The 25,085-nt window shown below is 34.2% G+C and overlaps 1 protein-coding gene across 1 annotated transcript in view; it reads left to right on the top strand.

Annotated features, from left to right (window-relative positions):
* The window catches only part of DIAPH3 (diaphanous related formin 3), a 584,600-nt gene that overhangs the window by 278,668 nt on the left and 280,847 nt on the right, over positions 1-25,085 (top strand). The window contains exons 18-20 of the mRNA XM_037800254.1: positions 6,162-6,257; positions 14,394-14,488; positions 18,374-18,475. Of these exons, the coding sequence (XP_037656182.1) occupies positions 6,162-6,257; positions 14,394-14,488; positions 18,374-18,475 (293 nt within the window). The remainder of the gene's footprint in view (positions 1-6,161; positions 6,258-14,393; positions 14,489-18,373; positions 18,476-25,085) is intronic.

Below are 25,085 nucleotides of genomic sequence, written 5' to 3' on the forward strand. Positions count from 1 at the left end.
ATTAACCTCTTAGAAACTCAGTTGTTAGAAAGCAAAGAATAAAAACAATTATGCAGCTAATCTCTAGTTCATAGATGTCTCCCTACCCCAACCCTGCACCTCATTTGCAGACTGTCACGCCTCATGTTTTTCATTTCCTAAATAAATAATTTATGCTTGCTTTGTTTCTGTAGTTGAGTTGAATTTATTGGCTTCTCTCAGTATCATAGAGAATGCTTATTTAATCAGATATATTTCCTTTTGTCCTATATAGTATAATAATAATCTAATGGAAAAAATTTAATTTATTGTATAACATTTAATATCATTTACACTCAATGAATACCAGAAAAGTTTTTAACATGCTTAATATTTTAAAAACGTAATTATATAAGATACATTGGCGTAGGTAGCACCAACAAAAATAGAATAAACAATTATTAATTACATTGACTGATTTAAAAGACTTAATTGTAGAAAAGAAAAACTTCAGTCTTTATTGTCCTTTATGCCTCTACTAAATACTTGCACATTTAGAACTGCATATTCTAGGAATTATTTTTGTAATGGTGAAATAATTTTTGATAAATTCATGTGGAATTTTATTCCTTAAAAAAAGGTCACATTTTTAATTAATCTAGTTAGAACATAATGGAAAATGAACTGGAATAAGCTATATTAACTATGTACTTAGAACTATGGTTTTTAATGAAAAATTTAGTATGAAAGAAAAGATTTTGAAAGGAGATTCTTGATATAATTTTGCTGCTATTTTTGAAACTTTGAAAATAGAAAGAGAATAAAGAGAAAATGTAATTAAAAAAGACTTTTTCAGTTCATGGCTCTCAGCAACATAGAAAGTTTTGTCATCTATGACTTCATTTTGATATAAAACCCTTATAAAATGTGGCATATGCTGTGTTAGTGATCAGAACTGTTTTTGAGCAGTATTAATCTTCTCTTGGGAAAATTGCAGCCTTCCACAGCATTTCTAGGAAGTAAGATTAAACACAGGCCTCTAATGGCAAAAAAACTAGATCACAAGCATAGATGGCACTAATAATCTGATTTCATGATTCAAAAAAACTAGATCACAAGCTTAGGTGGCCTAATAATCTGATTTTATGATTCAGAGTTTCATTTTATACCTGAAAAAGTCTTGTCTTTGAGTGAAAATGTGTTTGCACTGGCTTTAGAAGGATCTCAACCAGTGGACAGAATTGAGTCCAAACTGTTCCCTACTCTTGGCTGCTGAGTTGTGGTTATGCACTCTGATTCTGTCCCTTCTCTGTCATTTGCAGGGGAGGAGGTTACATGGAGGCAATTCTAATCCCATTTCATTCTCACAACTGCTCTCAGAAGGCTGGTGTCCTCACGTTATAGATGAGGGATCCAAGCCACAGGTTCAGTGGTTCATGTGTGGTGGGGCCGGGATATAGAATCTGCTCTCGGGATTCCAAGCCCTAGTACCCTGTAGGATTCTGCAGTCTCTTCTTGTGTGACAGTATTTCACAGGGATATTATCAGCATGGATAACTGAAATAGTATTTTGTGTAAAAACCTTATTCCACTAAACTTTCTCATTTATTCTTATACCTCTTTAATTCATCTTTCGTATTGTTGCCAACATTTAGATGCTGCATTATCAGTGACTTTTGCATAAATGTTTTCACTTGTTTCTACTGATTTGAGGCAGTCGGTTATCTGACTGCATGCTTTCCTCCACCCCCCCCCACCTGACTTCATTTTCCATTATTTCTCAATATGAAAGATTTTACCCAAATATACCCACTTACATAATAGACTGATTTTCTGATTTCATATCACCATAAGTATACTTTGTATGTTTCTACCTTGGTGTTTTTGATTTCTGTTATTTTCGCTCAGAAAACTCTTCTTCCTTTCCTTCTGTCCATTTTTTGCTCACCATTTAAGTTTTTTTACCCACCATCCTTTGACTATATGGTAGCAGAGAAAATGGCAGCAAATCCATGACTTGATTCCATTTTGAGTATGCTGATACATTAAACACATTAAGGGTTTTATTTGCAATTTTATAAAAAAGGCAGAGTTTAATAAAATTGCTTCAGTCTCCATTTGAAGTTGGGAGATTGAGGTGGTCAAGGTTGGTTGGTAAGCTTTTTTTTTAAACTGTGATACCTAACGTACTTCATAAACAGTGGAAATAGTCAAAGCCAGATGATCCTTATTCTTTTATCACATCTATTGCTTACAGTTACTTAAGCTGCATTTTCCTCATGATTATAATGATGATTAAAAATGGTAGTAGTAGTAGCAATAGTAGTACAGTGACTGTGAGAATAATGTAAGAAACTGAAACAGTTTAATACGGTACCTGTTAAGTGCTCAGTAGATGTTAATTCTTCAATTTTGAGCTCAAATTAATTAAAATTGAAGGTTACTTGTTTTTCTTTGACTATTCTTTAGGTAGACTAGAAAATGTTTCTGAAAGTGAAAGGATACAGATGTTGATGAGAAATACACTGATTTAAAAAAAAACTGTTCTACCCTTCTCTTGGGGATAAAGATAAGAAAATGAAATACATACATTTTCTAATACATAGAGGATTGTCATTTGGTAAGGTTAAAGGCAAGGAAGCCCACTGACATTTTTGTTGGCCTTCTGAAATTTTTAGCCAGTGTAACAAGACAAACAGAATATTTAAATCTGGGAAAAGGAAACCAATGTCACTATTTACTGATACCTAGAAAATTTATGACAATCAGTAGAGTAACTGTTATGATCGATACCTCTGTCTCCAGTCCAGATTTCTCTATTTTTTCTCTGTGCCTCTGGCTGCCCTTGTACATCAACGTGTACATCAAACTGAACACATCTAAAACTGAACTATTCCAAGTATGGTCCTCCTCATTTGTTGCTGAAGAAAATAAACAGTATTGTCATCGTTCACCCAGTTGCTTAAGCCTAAGCATCCTCCTCTCTCTCTTTTACTCTGCAGGTTTGTGCACACATACACACAACCAAATACACATAAATCCAATAGATACATATCTAATATATTCTAGACCTTTTTCTTCGTGGGAAGGATGTAGTGGTGAGCAAAGTTTCTGTCTCCAAGGGAGTTACTTTCCAATATAAGAAGAGAATATCAAATATATGACATGTGAAGAGTAAGTGCCTTGAAGGAGAGTAAAAGGCAGAGCAATGGTGAGAGGAAGTCCTGGGAGTTTGCTGTCCTATATGAGGCAGTCAGGGAAGGCTTTTCCACTAAGCATTTGAAGAATTTATCTAGTGCAGCTGGAGTAGAGACTGCAATTTGTTAAGCCTGGAGGTCAGGAGACTAGTTAGAAAGTCCTTGTGATCCAGATGAAAAGGATTGTGGCTGCAAGATGGGGAGAAACAATAGCCCTGGAGGTGAGGAGGAATGCTTGGATTTGGTGAATATTTCGTTAGATTCAAGAGGATTGTATGATGGATTAAATGTTTTTGTGAGGGAAATAGTAGAAGGATGGCATCAAGATTTTTGACTTGAGTAACTATAATAAGAACATTTTCTGTGATGAGGAAGATGGTTGGAGGAGCAGGTGTGGGAGGTGTTGGGAGGATGTATATATCAGGAGTTTGGTTTGGGATATGTTAACTTGAAGCTGCCCGTTAGACACTGAAGTAGAGATACTGAGAATGGGCAGCTGGATGTGCAAGTCTGGAATTGGGGTAAGACGTCTGAGCTTGACCAATAATCGATCTACTTCCCAACATAGATTCTGGTTCTGGGACTCATCCCTTCTCTCCATCCCCGTTGCTGCTGCTCTAGGTGAGGGCACCTTTTACGCTCGTTTGGATTACTGTAACTCCCTCCTGTCATGCCCTTCTATTGCTGCTTTTGCCACTTTTACAATCACCTTCAAGCTTAAGTTTTTCCTAAAATGCAATTCTTATGATGTCTCTCACATATGTAAACCTTCAGAGGCTCCTTATTGCTCTGACTTCTTAACCTGGCTGAAAAGATCCTGCATAATTTTGTATCTGACTGATGTCTGGTGTCATTTATTTCTACTTAATAGTCTCTGCTCTTACTATCCTCACTTCTTTCTGTGCCCTCCAATTTCTTGTACCTTTAGATCTTTAAACACTATCCTTCCATTATCTGTGTCCTTTCACCCCCAACCCCTGAAACCTTTTCCCCTTGCTACTCTATTTCTCTTTCAAGCTTTAGCTTAAATATCATTTATTCCAAGAAGACTGTCACTGACAAGTACGGGTCACTGTGCCTGACAAGTACTCTTTATGCGTCCATGGTGTTTACTAAAACATCACTGATATATCTCTGTATTGTAATTACTGTTTACAGTAGCCTCTATTGGATGTTAAGTTCTGTGAAATAAGAATGTCTCTATCTTGTCTAGCCTATATCCACATTGCCTAGCAGAGTTCCTTCCTTTTAGTTTGTGCTTAATAAATATTACTTATTTGAATGAAAGAAGAAATAAGTAAGGTGCTGATTATAGAACATGGCAAAATTCAGTAAAATATCTATATTCCAATGGTAACTTATTATAAAGTTTATTGGGAAAATGTATAATTAAACCAACCCCCCCCCCACACACACACACTACTAATAACACCTGGAAGTATAATTTAGATATCATTAGGACCAACAAACAATAAATATACAGGTCCTTTATGAAGAAAACTGTTGAGTAATTAATACACATATAAGGTTCATGATTGGGGAATTTCAAAGTTGTTAAGATGTCAAATGTACAAATACTTCGCAATTCAAATACAATTCTAATGGATTTTCTTTTTTGAACTTTTGATTTATTCTAAAGTTTAAGTGGAAAAATAACTGAGAAAAGCCAAGAAACTCCAGAAAAGAAAAATAATTTTGACAACCAGTTGATGAAATATTTCATAAATCTGTAGTGCTTAAGACAGAACGACATGGTAGCATAAGAGTAGCATACTGAATAATGGAGCAGAGTTAGAAGCCCAGAAACACGGACCTGGTATGTCTAGATACTATTTATAGGATAGGTTTATTTAAAATCAGTTGAGAAAGATGGTTGATTATTCATAAAATGGTAGAGATAACTTATTAATAGTTGTTTTGAAAAAATCTGAAATTTGATCCCTATCTCATCCAATATGTATACTAAAACAAATTCTACTTTCCTAATGAGTCATCAGTTCAAAAGGAATAATAAGTACAATTGAATAAAATGTAGATTTCTTTCTGATATAAAAATAATAACATGCCACTTTTTATATATGAAGTTTTTGCTACCAGATATAAATTTTGTGTGCTTTTCTTTACCATCTTATGCATATCTACCTAAACACTTTACCCCATTGTTCTTTGTTATCAAGATCCTAATTTTATAAAATGACTGACATTGATCAGAGCTATTGTCCATGGACCTAAAATAGAAGAAAGATGACAGGATCACTTTATGGTTATAGCTGTTAACATTGACTATCATATACTGTTCTGTAAGCACAGGTCATATATAGTAGTTTAGCATGACATATTTATTCTATGATGTATTTTTAGCAAGGATAGAGGGGTTAAATGCATTTGATTTGTGGAACATTCTGATAAAATAAGCTGAATATCAAAATATGGCCATTTTTCAAAAATTTTGCATACAAATTATAAAGTTTAGTCTTTTAGTTTTGTATGAGCTGTGTTTTTAATTAAGCATGATATATATTATATTTTAATGCATTGTAACCATATTAAATAAGCATGGTATATATTATATTTTATCTAAATATAAAAGAGCTGTGTGTTTGTTTTTGTTATGCACTTTAGAGCTAACTCTTAACCTATCCTGAATGTTAGTATATTAATTTTTGTAATTGCAGTATACTGTTCAAATGAAGTTGACTGTATTTTATTCTAGCACCGAATGGTATTGGTTTCTTTCGTACTCTCTAGCATATCATCTTTAATTTTGTTTTCCTGTTAGACCTTCAAATATTTACTTTTATGAGTTCTTCTAGCCTGAGAGCCACTTATTTATATCTGACCCAGCTTAGGTCTTAGTATATCTATTATTTTATTATTTTATAGCTGTATAATTTAAAAAATTTATATCTTTTTTAGATTTTTTTGATGACAGCAAGTTCACTGCCTGCCCTGTGGCTTTTGAATGTCTTACTGGCTCTAACATTGGATCTATCCTTGCTTTTACAGAGAGAAGAGAAGAGGAAGATTTTGAAGCAAAGAAAGCTGTTAAGAAAAAAATTAAAGAACTTAAATTTCTAGATTCAAAAATTGCTCAGAACCTTTGTAAGCATCATATTTCAATACTATTAAATTATCAAAACCCACTGAGGTGGTTCCTTTGAATTATTTCATTTTTTTATGACTTGTATTTCATTTTATGTTATTTAAATTTTGTTATTGTTGTTTGCATAGTAAATTCGGAGATAATTTTCCTTTCCTTTAGGCAAGCTATGGGATTAAATTCTTCAGAATATTTGTACATATTAGAAGATAAAGATGAAAAAGAATTTAGAATGAAATTATGTCTGCCTTAACTAAAAAGAGAACATCCCTTTAAAGTCTACTTTTAAAGTGTAAAAATAAAGAATTAATGAATTCAGGTGTGACATCATATTAAAAAGTTGGTGATAGATTATTTCTTTTATACATTTGAATGTCTATTATTTGTGATACTTGATCACACCCAAAGGAGGTTGGGATTTTAATGTAAATAAGAATGATCAGTAAAATGAATTCCATTCTCCCATCTGAGCAGTTCAAAGCCTCACCTCAAAATTACTGACTGGAAATATTTTAGATTTAATTACTAGTGCAGGAGCTAAATACTTAGTATTGAATTGTCTTCTTGACTGAATTACTCTGGGAGAAGAGGGTAAATAGTTTTGCTCCAAACTCATTTCTAACTGTATTTTAAATGCATCAAAGATAGTTCTGCTTGGAACTGAGATAATGTAATCTGTATATATTAGTTTCTGATGGTGCAAGAGGGATATTACATGGGGAATCTAGAGGGATGAAGAGTTAATATGGCTTTTAGTCTGTCTCTCAATTATTAGCAGCTACTGGAACAAAACAGTTCTCTGGTGAGAGGATACAGATCCATGCTATTGATCAACAAGGGAGTTATGGTAAATGCAATGCATGTTGTCATTTGTTTTGGAAGGTTTTAGAGCCTCCTTATTATCATACTTGCTATGACAGAGGGCCATCCTGTTTCTACAGTGTAGTTCTGCAAAAATCCCCATGGACAGTATGGAGGCATTAATGCTGTTGGCCAACATTCAGTTCTCTATTTCTGGGCATAAGTTGATAGTTCTTTCCTGTCCCCTCCAAGTAAGGACTTGCTTGGGCCGATCAAAGTGTAAATAGAAGTGATGTCACTTTGGAGTGTAAGTATTTAGTTGCTGATTTGAGAGGCTCTGGTGCTCCCTTTTGCCTGCCTCCCAGACTGGCAGAGTGGAGTCCATCATCTAGCTGTGAGGATAATAGCTAATGGACCCCTGCCTTTCTGGTGTGGCTTTTACAGAGAGAAAAAGCCAAACTATGAATTGCAAATAAATTTTGGTTTTTTGTAGACCTACACTGAGATTTTGGGGGTTGTTACATTATACAGATATTTCAAGGAATTTTCTCCCCTAAAGGAACATTGTCTCAGTTCAAAGCCCCAAGGTAGTAACTTAGATAATGCTACAAAGTTCTATACTCTGTGACCTAAAAAAGATACCTTTGTTTTGAAAAATGTCTGTGACTGGCTTTACAAATTGGTAGTGACTCTACACAGACTTGTTATGGTCACTGAAGAAATGTTATTTTCAGTAGAACTTTTCCTAGATGGGTCATCCATGATAAGTTTAATATCCATCTCAAAGTGAAATAATTGACTTGTTGAATAGGTTATTTAGAATTATTTCTATATTACAGAGTATTTACTAGATAGGTTTTCAAATTTATTTATAATACCCAACACTTGCTGATTACTTTTGTGTGCTAAGTTCTGTACTTGACCCTTTAATCTTTACTACACTCTACCAGGTAGGTATTAGCATTTATGTTGTAAATAGGAAAACTGGTTGGTGTAACTATTAAGTGACTTGAATAAGGTTGCTCATTCTAAAAATAGCCAGTAGGTATAAGATGTATCTTTTACTGTTTCCAGATAACAAAAATCATATTATTACCATAGAGAAGGATCCTGGTTGTCTTGTTTGCTTTAGCTAAAGGATGCATATCCCATTCATTTAATTGATAAACATGTTTTAAAGTATAAGGATCAAAAGATCCAGAATTTATACGGTGTCATATCATGATGTAATCCATTCTAGTGTTATTCCTGCTCTCTCTGATTGTAGCAAGTGTTGTGATTTAGGCTTTAAGAAGCTTTAGCAGCCTATAATCTTTGCTGTAATTATAGTTTGATTCACAGCTGGTTTTATCTATGAAATTCAGAGTCTTTGAGACATTAAATTCTGACAAGAGTCTTATGATAGTGGCAACTGTTTTTTGAATGAGATGAATTGCAGTAAAGCATGGTCTGTAGTAGAATACTGATATTAAAGTGGAAGGATTCTCTTTTAAAGTTTGTTGAGATAATGGCGAGGCTACATTCGATAATTTCTCTTAGATGCCTCTTAACTGGAATATTCTATAGAATTTTGAGGAAAGGATCGAAAATTCATTCATTAAATATAAGTTCCTTTGCAGAAAACATGGATGACCGATTCCAAAATCTGCACACTTTATGCTCCTTAACTGAACCCAAAGCTTCCCACTGGGATCTGTATAATCACGTTTTGAAGGCTAAGATGCATGTTAGTAAAAAGATTCCCTTTAATGTGTCTTTTGGATGGTTTAACTGAGTATCCTCTATGTTATTCTATCAGTATTTAAAAAATTATGGTCTGTGCTTGTCTTCTGAATTGTGTTAGATGTTAAGGCCATTTTCAACTCCAATTTTTTTGTCCTTATTTTATTATAGCAAATGTTTACCAAAAGACAGCTTATTAGAAAAAAATAACTAGTTTGATCTTTAAAAATATGTATCCTCAAGTGTATATTCCATTTTAATTATAGAATAATACTTGTAAGTAATGGGCAAATTCAAATATAGGAGCATGTAAAGGAATAAGTTGTATATATCCACTAAGCAAATTCCATTATCATTTTATGTTTTCTTTGTTTTTCTACATATATGTTATTTATTATTTATTTACATAACTGTATAACTGAGATCATACAGTTTTTATTGACAAAGTTAGGGGACCTAAGACCAGCATCAGATTTGATGATTTGTTAGAGGGACTCACAGAACTCACTAAAAGCTGTTATACTTGGGGTTAAGTTTGTGAAAGGATACAATAACATAAGCCACGAGAAGAGGTGCATGGGGAAGGGTCCAGCAGAGTTCCAAGCCTGAAGCTTCTAGTTATCCTCTCCCAGTGGAGTTGTGGAGCACACTAACTTCTCCCAGCAGCCTTGCGTGACAATATGCATGGTGTGCTACCAACCTTGGTGTCCCCCATTTTTATTGGGTCCGGGTCACATAGACATGGTTGACTACCTGTGTGGCTGACCTTAGTATTGGTAGCATAAATTATCTGGTCTGACCAATGCCTCCAGATATACAAAGTCACTCTTATCAGACAGGATATTCTAAGGGTTTAGAGATTATCTCCTAGGAGCTAAGAGCAAAGCCAGACCTCCTTTAACACTTAGTAATCTTACTTTTTTCATATTATTCATTTTGAATTATTTTTAGCCTTTTTGTTAGGATATATTAAAACATATGAGAGATTATATAAAATGCATGCTGCTGTTTTAATAATAATAAATCAAACACCTATAGCTTGAGAAATAGAGCACTGACAGTACTTTAGAGGGTTTTATATGACCCTCTCTGATCTTGTCTCTCCCTCGTTCTCAGCAGTAACCATTATCTTGGATGTTGGGTTATGTATTCCTTTCCTTTTTTTCATAGTTTTCCAACCATGTACATGTCTCTAAGCAGTAAGTTATTTAGTATTGACTGGTTCTGAATTTTACATAAATAAAGTCATACCATGATAAGCCTCTAGCTAAGGATATTAATTTCCATCATAGTGGGGTATTCTGTTTTTTGAATATCATCATTTATTTATACATTCAATGGTTGGTTGATATTTGGGTTGTTTCCTATTTTTGTTGGTACTAAGGCAGGAATCAGCAAACTATGGCCTTCAAGTCCAATCTGGCTCTTTTTTTTTTTTTTTTTTTTAATTAAATTCAGTTTTATTGAAATACATTCACACACCATACAATCATCCATGGTATACAATCCATTGTCCACAGTATGATAACATAGTTATGCATTCATCACCACAATCTATCTCTGATTATTTTCCTTACATCAGAAAGAACCAGAACAAGAATAAAAAGTAAAAGTGAAAAAAGAACACCCAGATCATCCCCTCATTCCACTCTATTTGTCCTTTAGTTTTTATCCCCATTTTTCTACTCATCCATACACTAGATAAAGGGGGTGTGATCCACAAGGTCTTCACAATCACGCTGTCACCCCTTGTAATCTACATTATTATATAATTGTCTTCAGGAGTCCAGACTGCTGGGTTGGAGTTTGGTAGTTTCAGGTATTTACTTCTAGCTATTCCAATACATTAATGGCTCTTTTGTTTTTTTAAACAAAGTTTTATTGGTACAATCTCAAGGACATTTGTTTACATATTGTCTATGGCTGCTTTTGTGTTACAGTAGTGGAGTTGAGTTGTTACAACAAAGACTGTACCGCTTATAAAGCCTAAAATATTTAGTGTGGCCCTTTACAGAAAATGTCAGGTGACTCCTACCAAGTATATACCTGTTTCAAAGTATATTCCTGTTTTATCTTTGTACCAATTTCTTTTTCCACTGTCAGTGCTTGAGAGTTCCCACTCCACAACTTCATCAATGTTTGGTGTTTTACAAGTGATCTAGTATGGCTTTTTATTTATTGTGTTTGGGATTTATTCAGTCTCCTTGAGCTGATGATTTGTGACTTTCAGTGATTCTGGAAAATTCTCAGTCATTATCTCTTCATATATGCTTCTTTCCTGTTATTTTTGGGATATCCTTTTGGAACTCCTCTTAAACAACTTTTAGGTATTCTTGTTCATATTTCAAGTCTTATAACATAATATATTTTCATCTCTTTGTCTCTTTGGGATGCTTTTTCGATTACTTCTTTAACTGCATCTTTTACATCATCAATTTTATTATCTAATCCCATCTGTTGCTTTTAATTTCCGTAGTAAAATATATTTTTTATTTCTCAAAAATACTGTTTTCTTCTTTTTTCATATTTTCTTGTTTATTTTTAATAGATCTTTTGTTTTCTGCCCAATTTTTAAAGCTTTTTAAAATTTATTGCCCATCTCCAGTTAGTTCTCATCAAAATATGGCTAATTTTGGGGGGAGGTTGGGTGTCTCAAAGGTATATCCATTCAGACAAGACATCAGAGACCATGTTACCACCCCCTATCCCCCATGTCCTTTGGATATCCCAACCTATTATCGTTTAGTTCTGTGTTTCACAATCAGCTACTTGTTGTTCACTGCCTGATGGCAAAGCTTTTTCTTCTATGATAATTCTGATTCCAGAGAGATGGCTTTTCATTTCCTTATTTACACTTAGATAAGATGGGATTGAATCTTTACCCATAAAATTTGTCTTTGGAGAGATATTCCTATTTAAATTTAGGAAAGAGTCATTGTTCTCCTCCTCTTTAGGTTGTCTTGGGAGAACAGACTCCTGAGAAGCCACACCTGTCAAAGTGTGAGACTACTTCCCAGACTTGCCCAGAATAAAACCTCCTCTGCTGCCCTGTGGAAAACAGGGAACAAACAGGGAGTGAATGCAAATTCCAGATATGGCCAGTCGAAGATTTGTTTTTGTTTCTGCTAGTTGTCTGGAGACCCTAAGTATTTGGGACTTCTTTAAATTAATGTATCTATTCTTTAAGTGGCTTACATTTAGACCATTAGCCAAATCTGGCTTGTATTTAAAAATCCCAGGAGAAATTTTTCCTTTCTCCCTAACACCAAGTTTTCTTCCTGTTCCTTTCTGTAGGGCAAATGTATTTCATATTTTGCCTTACACTGAGGGTGAATCCCTTCATGGTCCTAGCTTGTTACTGGGTCTTAATATCCTGTGTTTTGTCAAATATCCAGCCATGATGATGGAAGTTCCAGGTTTCTATGGTTACATAGATGTTCTCCACTAACCTCCCAGGATTCCTGCTTTTACTTCATTTTAGGACAGCTCAGAAATGCATTTAAAAACATCTTTTTTTCTGATATTTCAAGAGCAGAGGTCCCCAGGATCTCTCTACTCTGCGTGAAATATAGAACTATGCTATCTCTCTCTCTGATTTATTATATTTTGCACCAAAAGCAATTCTATACTTTTAATTTTTCTATTTAACATTGTGAACGTTTTTCTACGTCAGTGCTATTTCTATATAGTTATGTTCTTTACAATTTTACGTCATTTTAAGTCATACTCCAAAGGATAATTTAGTAAGGATAACTTTTTTACATCATTTGTTGTATTCATAGACTAGGTTTCTTGAGTGGAATTTATTGTTTCTGAAAGAGTATCAGTATCTTCAAGGCTATCTTACTAAATTTTTATCCCAGAAATGCCTTAACAATTCACTCTCTCAGTTTGCTTGCTCCTGAGGTTTAACATCTTATGTGTTATTTTTGGTCATTTTAATTTCTTATTCTTTTGATTTTATGTAAATTTTTCCCGTTTTCTTATTTGGATCTTAGGGTATTCTGTTTCAGATGGTTTGTTTATATTTGGCGAAAAAATAACCTGAATTTTGAGGGAGATTTTTTTTTTCTCCCAGCCGCCTTGCTTTTTAGTTGTTTTAAGTGCTTTGAAATCAGCATTTTCTTATTATGTTATCAGATATCAATCTTTATTTATGTTTTTCATTGATTTTTGTGTTTAAGAATTTCTCCAACCAGAGGTGAGTTAATTTGTCATGTTAAATTTATTTTGGTATTTTTTGTTATTTATATTTAAGTCTTTAGTCTTCTACGATTTGTTTTGTATATGATGTGAAGATTTAAATTTTATTCCCTCCTCATCAATTATTCACTGATTATCCCTTTGAGATTATATAGTTATTATATTTTTGTGCTTTATATTGTCTATTGCCGGGTTATCCTTTTTAATTTCATTAATGTCCTATCTATTGATTACCGTTTCATTTAGATCCTTTTTTTCCATCTTGTTCTTATCACCAAGTGCTCTCTCAAATTCAGGGCTGGTGAATATTAAGGATTATAGACATTCTTAATTTCTAGCATTATCTTCCCATATTTATGACTAGTTGGGTCCAGAAATATGTGACTGAAGCTAGTGATATGAACACAACTGATACCCTGGTTTTTCATTTGGAGGTAATACATAGCATCCTCAAGAGTCTGGAACACAGCCTTAGTCCTAGAAAGAAGCAGATACTGTTTTCTGAGTCTTAGGGAAAATAGTGTCTTTTATGACCAAATGACATAGATGTTCAGTATATAAAATAAATTAGCAAACTATTGGTATGAAGAGCCGAGTATGTTCAAGAAGTGACATCCGTCACTGAGAAGGAACATAAGAATGGTATACTAAGGGGGAAAATAGCAAAAACATTATATATAAAGCCGTGAAAATATCCTTATATACCGCAATACCTTTTGAGAAGATCATTATGTTATAGCTCTACATTTTTGAGATATCCCCCCCCCCAAAAATAAAAATGCTTGAAATTCTCATTAATCATGTATTATCCCATCTAATCTATTTGGCCAGTTTTCCATGAAAATTTACTTTCTAAAGTTGGATGTTTAAGCTTTAGTTTGATTCAGAGGTTATTTTTTTGGCATATTGTCCACAGTGTTTCTAATAGTGAAATGCAGCTATAACTTGTAAAAGTGTTAATGCACTCCTTAGCAGTTTTCTTAAAATAATTTTTCTGCACCTTTTAGTAGGCTGGAAGACTTTATACATGCTAATAGCACACATGTTTAGACAAAAAAGCACATGTACATACTGGGGAGTTATTTTTTTATAGTGAACCAACCTGTTTCAGTTTTTTTAATAACATATAAATTGGCTTCATTCCTGATAGACTAATAACTAAAAACTAAAAAATAGCTTCATATTCAGCATAATAATACAGGACTGTTTTAAAAATACTAGTTCTAACACTGGAGAAGAATATGAAATGTGCTAATGAAAGTTTCCCCCACAGTGATTATATTAAATGTTCAAAATCTCTCATTTCAAGGAATTTTTTAAAACAATTATAAATAGAGGTACGTCTCAAATTCTTTTCTTACCTTCTTCATTGCAAATCTTTTTTTTCTCTCCCCTCCCCCACCCCCCAATAGCAATCTTCCTGAGCTCTTTTCGGGTGCCTTATGAGGAAATAAAAATGATGATATTGGAAGTGGATGAAACACATTTGGTGGAGTCTGTGATTCAGGTAAACAAACAGGCAGAGAGCTTAAATTCCAATATTTTATTGCAAGCTTCTCATTAAATAGAAATCTGTAAGTGAAGCCAAATTCTTAACCCAAATCATTCAACTGAAAAATCATTGCTGCATAATTTGTTTTAGCTTAACTTCTGCATTGCCAGGAGATAAAACTATTTTCTCGTAACTGCAACTTAAATATAATGCTATCAAAATGATTACATTTCAATTATTTTAAATGAATTTTTCTGAAAGGTAAATTGTTTAATTTTACATGTATGTTTTTATTACAGTTAAAACCAATAATATGTTAATTTAAATTTATTTCTACAGTCCTTTCAGAATGTGTTTTTCTCAGGTTTACATATTTTATAAAGTTGTATTATTATTTGATGTAGAAAGTTGAGGGAGTTTCTCTTCATTTAGAGTTACCTTTACTAACATCCCTTACTTAGGTCATTCATGCTCTTAGGAATACAAGGGATTGTTTGTGTAGCATTCTGAATTCATTCGGAAGGTTAGAAGATATTATAAATGGTTTCTACTCACAGCATTACGAAAGAATGTTACTGTGGTGTCAAATTTACTTGCCGAATCCCACGTAAGAGATCAGTGATGTGTATCTTGATAGATTTGAAGTTGAAGAATGAAAACACAAATTGTATAACAATAGAATATTTTTAGTGTATTATCTTTCTCATATTCTTATAATGGACATATTTAGAAAAATTATTTTTTAGCAATAAAAGAAACTAGAGTATTAGTTAATGTCAACAAGTGATTAAAATTATCCTAGATATGTTAATCTATTAATAAATGGTGTTCTTCTAAATGTGTTGATAATATAACCTTACTAGTAAAGTGTGGTGAGTCTCTGAGACTCATAAACTGCCAAATTCAACAATGTTTGATTTAGCAGTGTTCTTTTTCCTTAAAGAAAGTTTCCTACTTAAACATGTTTGTATTTTTTATAATGCATTTATTAATTTAAATATTTACAGAGTAGCTTTTAACTTGATTACATGAATGTTTTGGATAATCTTGTGGCTTTTGTTGTGTAAAAGGTAGGAAAAAAAAGTTGATTTCCATTTTTACATTCTTGACCAAAAAACAGTCATCTCTGTATAATTTGTTATTGATAACATAAACTTAGTGGCTTAAAAAAGCACAACTTTATTATTTTATATTTCTGTAGATAAGATGTCTGATGAGTCTCACTGGGCTAAAATCAAGGTGTTGGCAGGGCTGAGTTCCCTTTTGGAGGCTCTAAGGGAAAATTTGTTTCCTTGCTTTTCCAGCTGCTAGAAGCTACATTATTTGGCTGATAGACCTTTCCTCCATCTTGAAAGCCAGTGACATTGCATCTCTCTGACTATTGTTCTGTAGTCACATATCTTGACTCTTCTATCTCCCTCTTCTACTTTTAAGGACCCCTTTGATTACACTGAGTCTCTCTGCCCCCCGATAATTGAGGATAATCTCCCTATTTTAAGGTCAGCTGATAAGCAACCTTAATTCCATCTGTAAACTTAGTTCATTTTGCCATGTAACCTAATATATTCAGAGGTCCTGGGGTTAGGTTGTGAACATGTTTAGGGGCCATTATTCTGCCTACCATACTAATTAAATATAAAAATACTGTTATGAATTTGAAATCTAAAAATTTATTTTTGACACATATAAAGCCATTGTTTATTTCTTTTTTAAGAAAATGATAATTTCATGCTATTTGAAGTCTGATTTTTTAACTTAAAAAATGTATTCCTAATTTTAAAGTGAAGAACTATTTTGAACAGGATATGGAAACAGAACATTATTTTGTAGTAATCATCATTTTGATAGGCTTTGCTCACTGTTATGATTTTATTTTTGTTTAGTTATTCATTCTTATATAATAAGAGGTCATTAGTATGTCACTTTTGATGCCATTTTTTCCATATCATTCTTTGCCCTTTTACCTTTGTTTATTCTTTCAGCCTTTTATTAATTACTTTGTTTAGCAAATATTTTATTGTACCCATCATGTGTAAGGCAGTTGGATTATGCTCATGAAGACATAGACTCCTTGGAATTTAGTCTGACAAGGGAAATGACATTACTTATGTAATCATAATGCAAGATTGACATAGCTGTATGAAGATAGGTTTAGAACTAGAGGATGTGTTGGGAGAGTGCTAGGGACGGAGGCAAGGACACTTAAATGAGTAACGTAATAAAGAGCAATTAATCTGACAGCGTAACAGCAAGAGCTGTGAGGGAAAAGCTGGGTGTGTGGTAGCAACTAAGCTTAGGATTTGTGAAAGGTGTGGGAAGTACAGTCAGGGGAGAAAGGTGGGGTCTGTGATCTTATGAATGATAATAGTTTTATTACATTAGAAAGCAAAAATAATGAAGTGAAAAATCAAATTTTTATGAAAGATTAAAGTCAAATTATATTTTGAGTAAAATCAGTCAAGGGATTTTGGTGGTCATCTAAAAAGGAATATCTTGCTAAAGAAATTCAGTGACCCAATGTTATAAATAACTCAAATAATAACACTATCAACTGGAATGATGAAAAGAAAATGTAAATAACCAAGACTCTTGCTCTCAGGCAATTCCACTGAAAAAGAGAAGTTTCTGTTGATATGGAAAAATCTTCTGACTTTATTTTTATTCAATTTAATAATATTAATAGTGGATAATTTTTATAGGGATGATCTTTTGTTTGTTTGTTTTTGACCAGTCAACCAAGCTTTTGTCCAAAGATGCACAGTGAGTCAATAGCTTGCTCTTTTATCTAAGTATTTCGATATATAACATTCTCTAACCTGACTTTTAACTAATAACACTTTTGGGGAACCCCCCCTCCCCAATAAATGTACATAGCATGATATAGGCTTAAATATAATTTTTACATGCCTTTGGGCTTGTACAGAATTTACTGGTTGATAGTTTGGAATTCTGAGCACCAACTGCTTTTTAAAAAAATTTTAATATCTATATACTAACTTGTTTAATAATAATATTATAGTTGATTATATTTTGATACAGAGGGTCTATATAGACTTCTTCCAAGGGATTGTTTAATCATTTAAGTTCTAACAAGGAAGCATAATTATGTACATTTCCTTGGTCTTTCTCCATTGGTTGCTGTCCTCTTGGTTAAGTGTGTGGCTTGGGAGGGATGTGTGTGGATAAAGCGTCTTAAGCGGCCAAATGAGCCTGTGGTATCTGGACTGCAGCTGATAGAGGCAAAGGGCTGTTACAGCCATGGGCACTTAAGTTCCTAAAGGATCTCTTTACATTCTTTTTATCCCCAAGGTCTATCATCTTGTGTCTTCAATACCTTTGGAAATTTTATTTTTACATCAGAAGAATTACTTTGTCTTTGTTTTAGAGATGTCTTCACTTTTTATTATTAAAACTATAATCCTATTGGCTACAACTTTTAAGTACTGTCATTAAAATTCCCATGATTTCTTTTCTATCCTTTAGCTTGCCTTTTAGTAGCAATATAATAATTTCTCTTATCCTCCTTAGTGAAGTATTAAAAAATGTTTGGCTTTGCCTAAAATTTCTAACATTTAATTCCCTAAAGTGAAATGTAATGGATCACATTTATCCAGGTGAGGAAGCTCTTCCTTTGGCATTGGTTGAGCTCTTCTTTCTAAGTTATGTAACCAGTCTAATAAACATTCAGTAGTGCTTAATTTGAATATGTAATAATTCTGGGAATTTCTGAGAAGAGGAAAATGACTGTTTAAGATTTAGTAGAAGGAGGTTATCCTAGAAGCTAAACTAAATATTGGCTTCTTCACTGGTTTTCTTCCAACAGTTTATTAAAATTTTTTTCTAAATGTTGAGCAATGCATTTAGTGAGGATTTTTTTTTTCTTTTGGTTTTACTTTTTAGAACTTAATAAAGCATCTTCCTGGTCAAGAGCAATTAAATTCATTGTCTCAGTTTGAGAGTGACTATAACAACTTAAGTGAACCCGAGCAGTTTGCTGTTGTGGTGAGTACTGATTCTCAGAATCTTTTGCTGTGCAAAACGGGAGAAAGACAATGTCAAGTTTTTTGGCATCATTGTTACTCACATATCTTGTTTTTTTAAACCTAAAAATATTCATAAGAGATTATCTTAATCTGAACTATATTGAAACCCTGGCCTTAAATGAAGTCCAAGCGACTTTTGAAAAGTATTATATTTTCTGTGTTCTCTGTTTGAAGTCCAGATGTAAAGTGAAAACCATACTCTTTATTTATAGAAACTTTTTTATGATTTATCCTAGAGCTGTGTATTCTACCATATTTAAGAGTGGCTTCAGTTTCTCATTCTAATCACTCATTTTACTTCATCTTATGGTTAGGACTCAAATTAGAAATATAGTATCTTTCTTGGCAATGAGACTGAAAATGAATGCATTTTAAAAATATCTTTGTGACACCTTGATAATCATCTTGTTCCAACTCCCTATTTTATAGAAGCTTCGGTCTGGAGAGGTGAATAGACTTTCCAAGGTTATATATTAGCTTAGCTGTATTGCAACTTAAAGTTAAGATTTTTATTAAGCTTTTTTTCCCCTGACTTTTTTCTCTACTATTAAATTATCATTTTAACTTGGTTATACTTGTTCATCATGGCAGTACTTTAAAGTAGTATTTTATTTTTTTATAAGATGATTTTTTTCCCTTTCGTCTTCATTCATATTATTATGAAGATCAGGATGGAACTGTGTTTGATGTAATTTTGAAAATTCAGGTTGGCTGACTAAATTAAATGTCTTTGTGTTTGCCACGTCTGGCATGTTGGTAGACCTTTCCCAGCTGTCCATCAATCTACCCTACCCAGGTCTCCTTACCCAGCGTCCCCCAAAAGCAAACCCTCAAAACACCCAAATAGGACACAAAAGAAAAAAAGCAAGGTGTTTCCTTTTGACAGTAATAATTTTATTGTAAAGCTTTAACTCATTGTCTTTTGTAAAAATAGAACAAAAACTTTTCACTTTTTTACCCAATTGTCCATGTATTCTTTCCTACCCTTTTTTTTTTTTTTTTTTTTGTCTTCTTTTCTCTGTGTTTCTTTGTTGCTTCATTTTCTATTTCTTGGTTACTTTGTCTTCTCTTGATCCTTATTTGATGTTCTACCTGCTATGTCTTCCATGTGAGAAAGTGCGAATAAAGGAGAATTTGCACTAAGCTGTTAAGCACAGACTATTTAGGGTTTTGATTTTTTGCCCATCATTTTTGACTCAAAGTAAAATCATGGTATGCACATTTAAAATTTTGAAGCATTTCTCATGCACATTAAATCTGAAACACATACAAGCTTATATGAAAATGTTTATTTAACAAGTAACTTATTACGTTGCATATCATTCACAGAAAAGGTGTAAAGCTATTCCTGTGTTGTCGTGATTGTCACGAAAAACCAAGCTCACTGCAAATAAATTATTAGGTTTATTTAAGATGGCCAGGTTATGCCTTTCTTTGAAAATCTGGTCTTCGCATCAAAGATCTGTGATTTGCAGTGTCCTCTTATGGTCAGAAAGTTGAAACAAGTATATTCCCAGATACCAGTGCTGCAGGTTACAGTTTTGACTTTAAGACAGAGACTGGACCACCTTCATTTTAGGACATGTGAGTCCAAACTTGACCTGGAATTCTACTATTCCATACCAGGTCATAACTGAGTACAACTGAAACACAATTTGGAAAGAGTAATGCTATTGAAGAACAACTTGTATGGACAGTATGAACAGTGCTTTAGTCATCCATTGATTAAGAATTTTCCAGAATACATTGTTTCAAGTTCTGATTTTGTGGCACCAACATTTTAAAATGTGTTTCAGTTTGCTAATGGTGCTGTTAAGTAAAATACCGGAAGTGGATTGGTTTATAAATGGGGATTTATTGGATTACAAATTTACAGTTCTAAGGCCATAAAAGTGTCCAAACTAAGGCATCAACACAGGGATACCTTCATTGAAGAAAGGCCAATGACACCTGGAACACCTCTATTAGCTGGGAAGGCATGTGGCTGGCATCTGCTGGTCCTTTGCTCCTGGGTTGCATTTCAAAAGTGCTTTCTCCAAAAGGTCTGGGGGCTTCTGTCTCTCTTAGTTTCTTTGTCTCAGCCCCTGTGCATCATTGCTTGGGCTTCTGTCTCTTTTAGCTTCCCTCTCCCAGCTCCTGTGCATCTTTGCTTCTGCTCCCAAGGCATTTCTCTCTAAGCTTCTGGGGGTCCTCTTTTAGCTTCTCTGGGGCACAATCTGGGCTTAATTTCTTAGCTTAGCATCTCCATCTTTCTGCATCTGCAAGCATCAGCATCTTTGTCAGTTCTTGAGCTCTCTTAAGTATTCCAGTGAACTAATCAAGGACCACCCCTCCCTTCTTCCCCCAGAATGGGCAGGGTCCACACCTCCGTGGAAATAATTTAATCAAAAGGTCACATCTCCATGGAAACACTCAATCAAAAGGTTCCACCCTAATCAAAAGACTAATAAGTCTGCCCCCACAAGATTGCATTAAAGAACATGGGTTTTCTGGGGGACATCATATATTGAAAGCAGCACAGTATTTGCTTTGTTGGAGAACATACAAAGAATTGAGGCAAAAATGAGGATTTTTTATATTCTTCCCTTTTGTCTTTGTCAAATAGTAATAATGTTCTTCAATTTCACCTTTCCTCCATTTCAACTTTTCACCATTTATACTTTTGGGCTTTCTTAAATTCCCCCCACCCCCACCCCTGCCCGCAAAAAAGAGGAGACCTGCTTCAAGTTCCAAAAAAGTAACAAAAAAAAAAAATGGGATAAAGATTGTGGAACATTGTGGAATTCCTGAAATTTTCTGTTCCGTTTCTGGATTAAAAGCTCATTTTTAAGTTTGCTAATTCAGCTTATCAATTATATCACTGTGCCAGTTTGAATGTATTATGTCCCCCCAAATGCCTTTATCTTTGATGTAATCTTGTATGGGCAGATGTTATCAGTGTTGATTAGATTGTAATTCTTTGAGTGTTTCTGTGGAGATGCGCCCCACCCAGCTGTAGGTGATGACTCTAATTGAACAATTTCCATGGAGTGTTGGCCCGCCCATTGGATGGGCCTTAATCAGTGGAGCCATATAAATGAGCTGAGGGGCAGAGGGAACTCAGTGCAGCTGAGAGCGACATTTTGAAGAGGAGCTACAGCCAAGAGGGACGCTTTGAAGAACGAACTGGAACTGAGAGAGGAGCTTCAGCTTGCAGAGACAGTTTGAAGACGGCCTTTGAAAGCCGACTTCTGCTCCGGAGAAGCTAAGAGAGGACAAAAGCCCCAAGAGCAACTGAGAGTGACATTTTGGAGAGAAGCTGAAGCCTAAAGAGGAACATCCTAGGAGAAAGCCATTTTGAAACCAGAACTCTGGAGCAGACACCAGCCACGTGCCTTCCCAGCTAACAGAAATTTTCCAGACACTATTGGCCATCCTCCAGTGAAGGTACCCAATGGTTGATGCATTACCTTGGACACTTTATGGCCTTACAACTGTAACTGTGTGAGCAAATGTGCCAGTTTGAATGTGTTATTGTTCCCCCAAATGCCATTATCTTTGATGTAATCTTGTGTGGGCAGACATTATCAGTGTTGATTAGATTGCAATTCTTTCAGTGTTTCCATGGAGGTGTGGCCCCACCCATTCAGGGTGGGCCTTGATCAGTGGGGCCATATAAATGAGCTGACATAACAGAAGGAACTCAGTGCAGCTGTGAGTGATGTTTTGAAGAGGAGCTACAGCCAGGAGTGACACTTCGAAGAATGCATTGGGACTGAGAGAGGAGCTTCAGCTTACAGAGACAGTTTGAAGATGACTATTGAAAGCAGACTCTTGCTCTGGAGAAACTAAGAGAGGACAGATACCCCAAGTGCAACTAAGCATGACATTTTTGAGGAACTACAGCCTAGAGAGGAATGTCCTGGGAGAAAGCCATTTTGAAACCAGAACTCCGGAGCAGACGCCAGCCACATGCCTTCCCAGCTAACTGAGGTCTTCTGGATGCCACTGGCCATCCTCCAGTGAAGGTACCCAATTGCTGATGTGTTACCTTGGACACTTTATGGCCTTAAGACTGTAACTGTGTAACCAAATAAACCCCCTTTTATAAAAGCCAATCCATCTCTGGTGTTTTGCATTCTGGCAGCATTAGCAAACTAGAACACCAAATAAACCCCTTTTTATAAAAGCCAATCCAATTCTGGTGTTTTGTATTCTGGCAGCATTAGCAAACTAGAACAATCACTAATAGAATTTGATGGTTTTAGGAAATTCGTTATAATTACCATAGATAATTCTGTAAGATTCCCATAATACTGTTTCATTTTTAAAGTAACAAACTTTTGAAATTATTTTTATGTGAAAGGTGAAGATTAACTTGAGCTGAACTAAACTGCATATTTCTGCAAGATTTTTATTTTGCTCTAAAATCACATTTACTTTTTTACTTAGTTTAGCTTTAAAGTACTCATCATTTCTACCAGAAAAATCATCACAGAATCACAAACATGGAATAGTCAAGCATTGGAGTAGCCTTTGAACTTTCCTCCTCCCAGTAAGGCCCAAACTTGCCTTTTCATTTGTTTTTGTTTTTGTTTTTACCATAGATAGACTTGCTCTTAGCTCTGTTTCTTCTTCAGATTCTGTAGCTGATACTGTGATTTCTAGCATTGTTTTCATTTTAGCAAAAATTAGTTACAACTCTATACTTTATGTTACTTGCTAGTCAAATTAACTTTTTCTTTTATCTAATTGTGTGACTAGTAATTTGGTTCATATGAATTACAAATTCCTCAGAAAAGTGTGTTCTATTTAAAGAAACATCCAAACTTTATACAGTGTTTAAATTTGCTACAGAAGTTTGTATTATATAATCAACTTAAATTTTAGAGTAGGATTATGTAAAAAAAATCAGCAAGTAAACAAAATGTAGCTCCTTGAGGCCATTGATATCTGTTTAAGTTAATCTCTCTTGCATAGAAAGGCAGTGTACAAAAGGAACAAATTCAAATTTTTAGTAACTCATGTCAATTAAAGATCAATTAGAATATATTAGAAATACTATATAATTTATAAATATGTTTTACTTTTATTATGTATTACATAATGCAACTTTCTGGTGATTTCAACCCTATAAAGAATGGTATACAAATTTATTATTCAGTAATATTCCTTCAATATCCATTAAATGGTATATTCTTCATGTATACCTTCATCCCTAACCATTTGATGTATCTGTATTCTCCCCAACTTTTCTGTCATTTAAGAGTTGCATACCCATTTTTATTTGTTTCTCCCTTGAAATTGGAAGCAACATTCTTTAATGCTGATACTACTTTCATTCCTAATAAGAAAGCTTAAATGTGTGCATACTAGAAATGGGTGCTTTTTTGGTACCAAAGGTGTAGTCTTTGACCCGTCGTGTCCAGTAATTCCAAGTCTTAAGGTGCCGTCTTGAACTCTTGCTCCATGTAGTCCCTGTGACTGGGCACTGGCCAGTCTAATCAGGGCAACTTTAGTGGTGTTCTAGGGCTGAACACCGTGAGTGTAATGGTTGTGGTGGCTGATAATCTTTTAGAATTGGAGTCCAGTGGTGTGAATTCAGGATCTTATGGCTTAGTCATATTGATTCATCTTTGTAGTTGATTATCGTATGTTTACATAAGATATGTTTTCAGGGGATGTTGATAAATGAAAAATTGTAGCATCAATAAAAGTAACCAGCTGTCATCTAATGCTATGAGATTAAGGGCACTGGGCATATCGTATTTTAGAAAAGTCCTCTGGAAAGTGGTGGATTTTGGTTTTAAATGTAATGTTGTCTTTTGTGTTGTTTGTAATGAACGAGACAGCTTCCATGTTGTTTTTATTTGTTGGTTTTAAGGTTCTGTGCAGAGGACACTGAATACTGATTGATGTCCTTAATTTGAAATATTCTTTTCCCTGGACAGTGCAGGACAAAATTTTCTTGTTGAGAAATTGGCTTATACTTGGGATGTGATCACCTTCTGCTATATTTGATTAATTTTCTATCAATAAGATTAAGAAATGAAAATAGTCATCCCGGAAACTGTCATTGGATCAGTTGTCAATCTCTTCTCTTGGACTTCTTCCTTCCCTCTTGGGCTTCAGCACCTCCTTATCCATCCCATCAAGTTTAGCCTCCTTGACCAAAGTTTGGTTCCCATGCCGTAGAACCTGGCTTTAGTTGTATGACTGCATTTTTTATATTTGCAGTGTTTCTTTGATCAGTAAACCATTAGACAAAATCACTGTCCTCACAGTGGCATGGTTTAGCTATGCGAGAAGTAAGCTATGTAAATATTCAGTGGGATCAGAAGATTAGTTGAAGTTGGGAAAGAGGCCTAAAAATATGCAATTGGAACTTGGTGTACTAGACTTTCTTTGATTAAAAATTCTAAGTTTTTGAGTATTTGTCCTCATATAATTTAATTCTGCTAAGTTCCCTGTTCTTCAAAGAGATCAAAATGTTTATCGGAAGAATGAATTGAACATATGTCCTGTTTGTCGCACTGTATTTTGATTTGCCACCATTTGGTGTCACTGTAGGGCAGGGCTTTTAAACTTTC

This window comes from Choloepus didactylus, chromosome 12 (genome assembly GCF_015220235.1).
Source record: "Choloepus didactylus isolate mChoDid1 chromosome 12, mChoDid1.pri, whole genome shotgun sequence".
Lineage (NCBI taxonomy): Eukaryota > Metazoa > Chordata > Mammalia > Pilosa > Megalonychidae > Choloepus > Choloepus didactylus.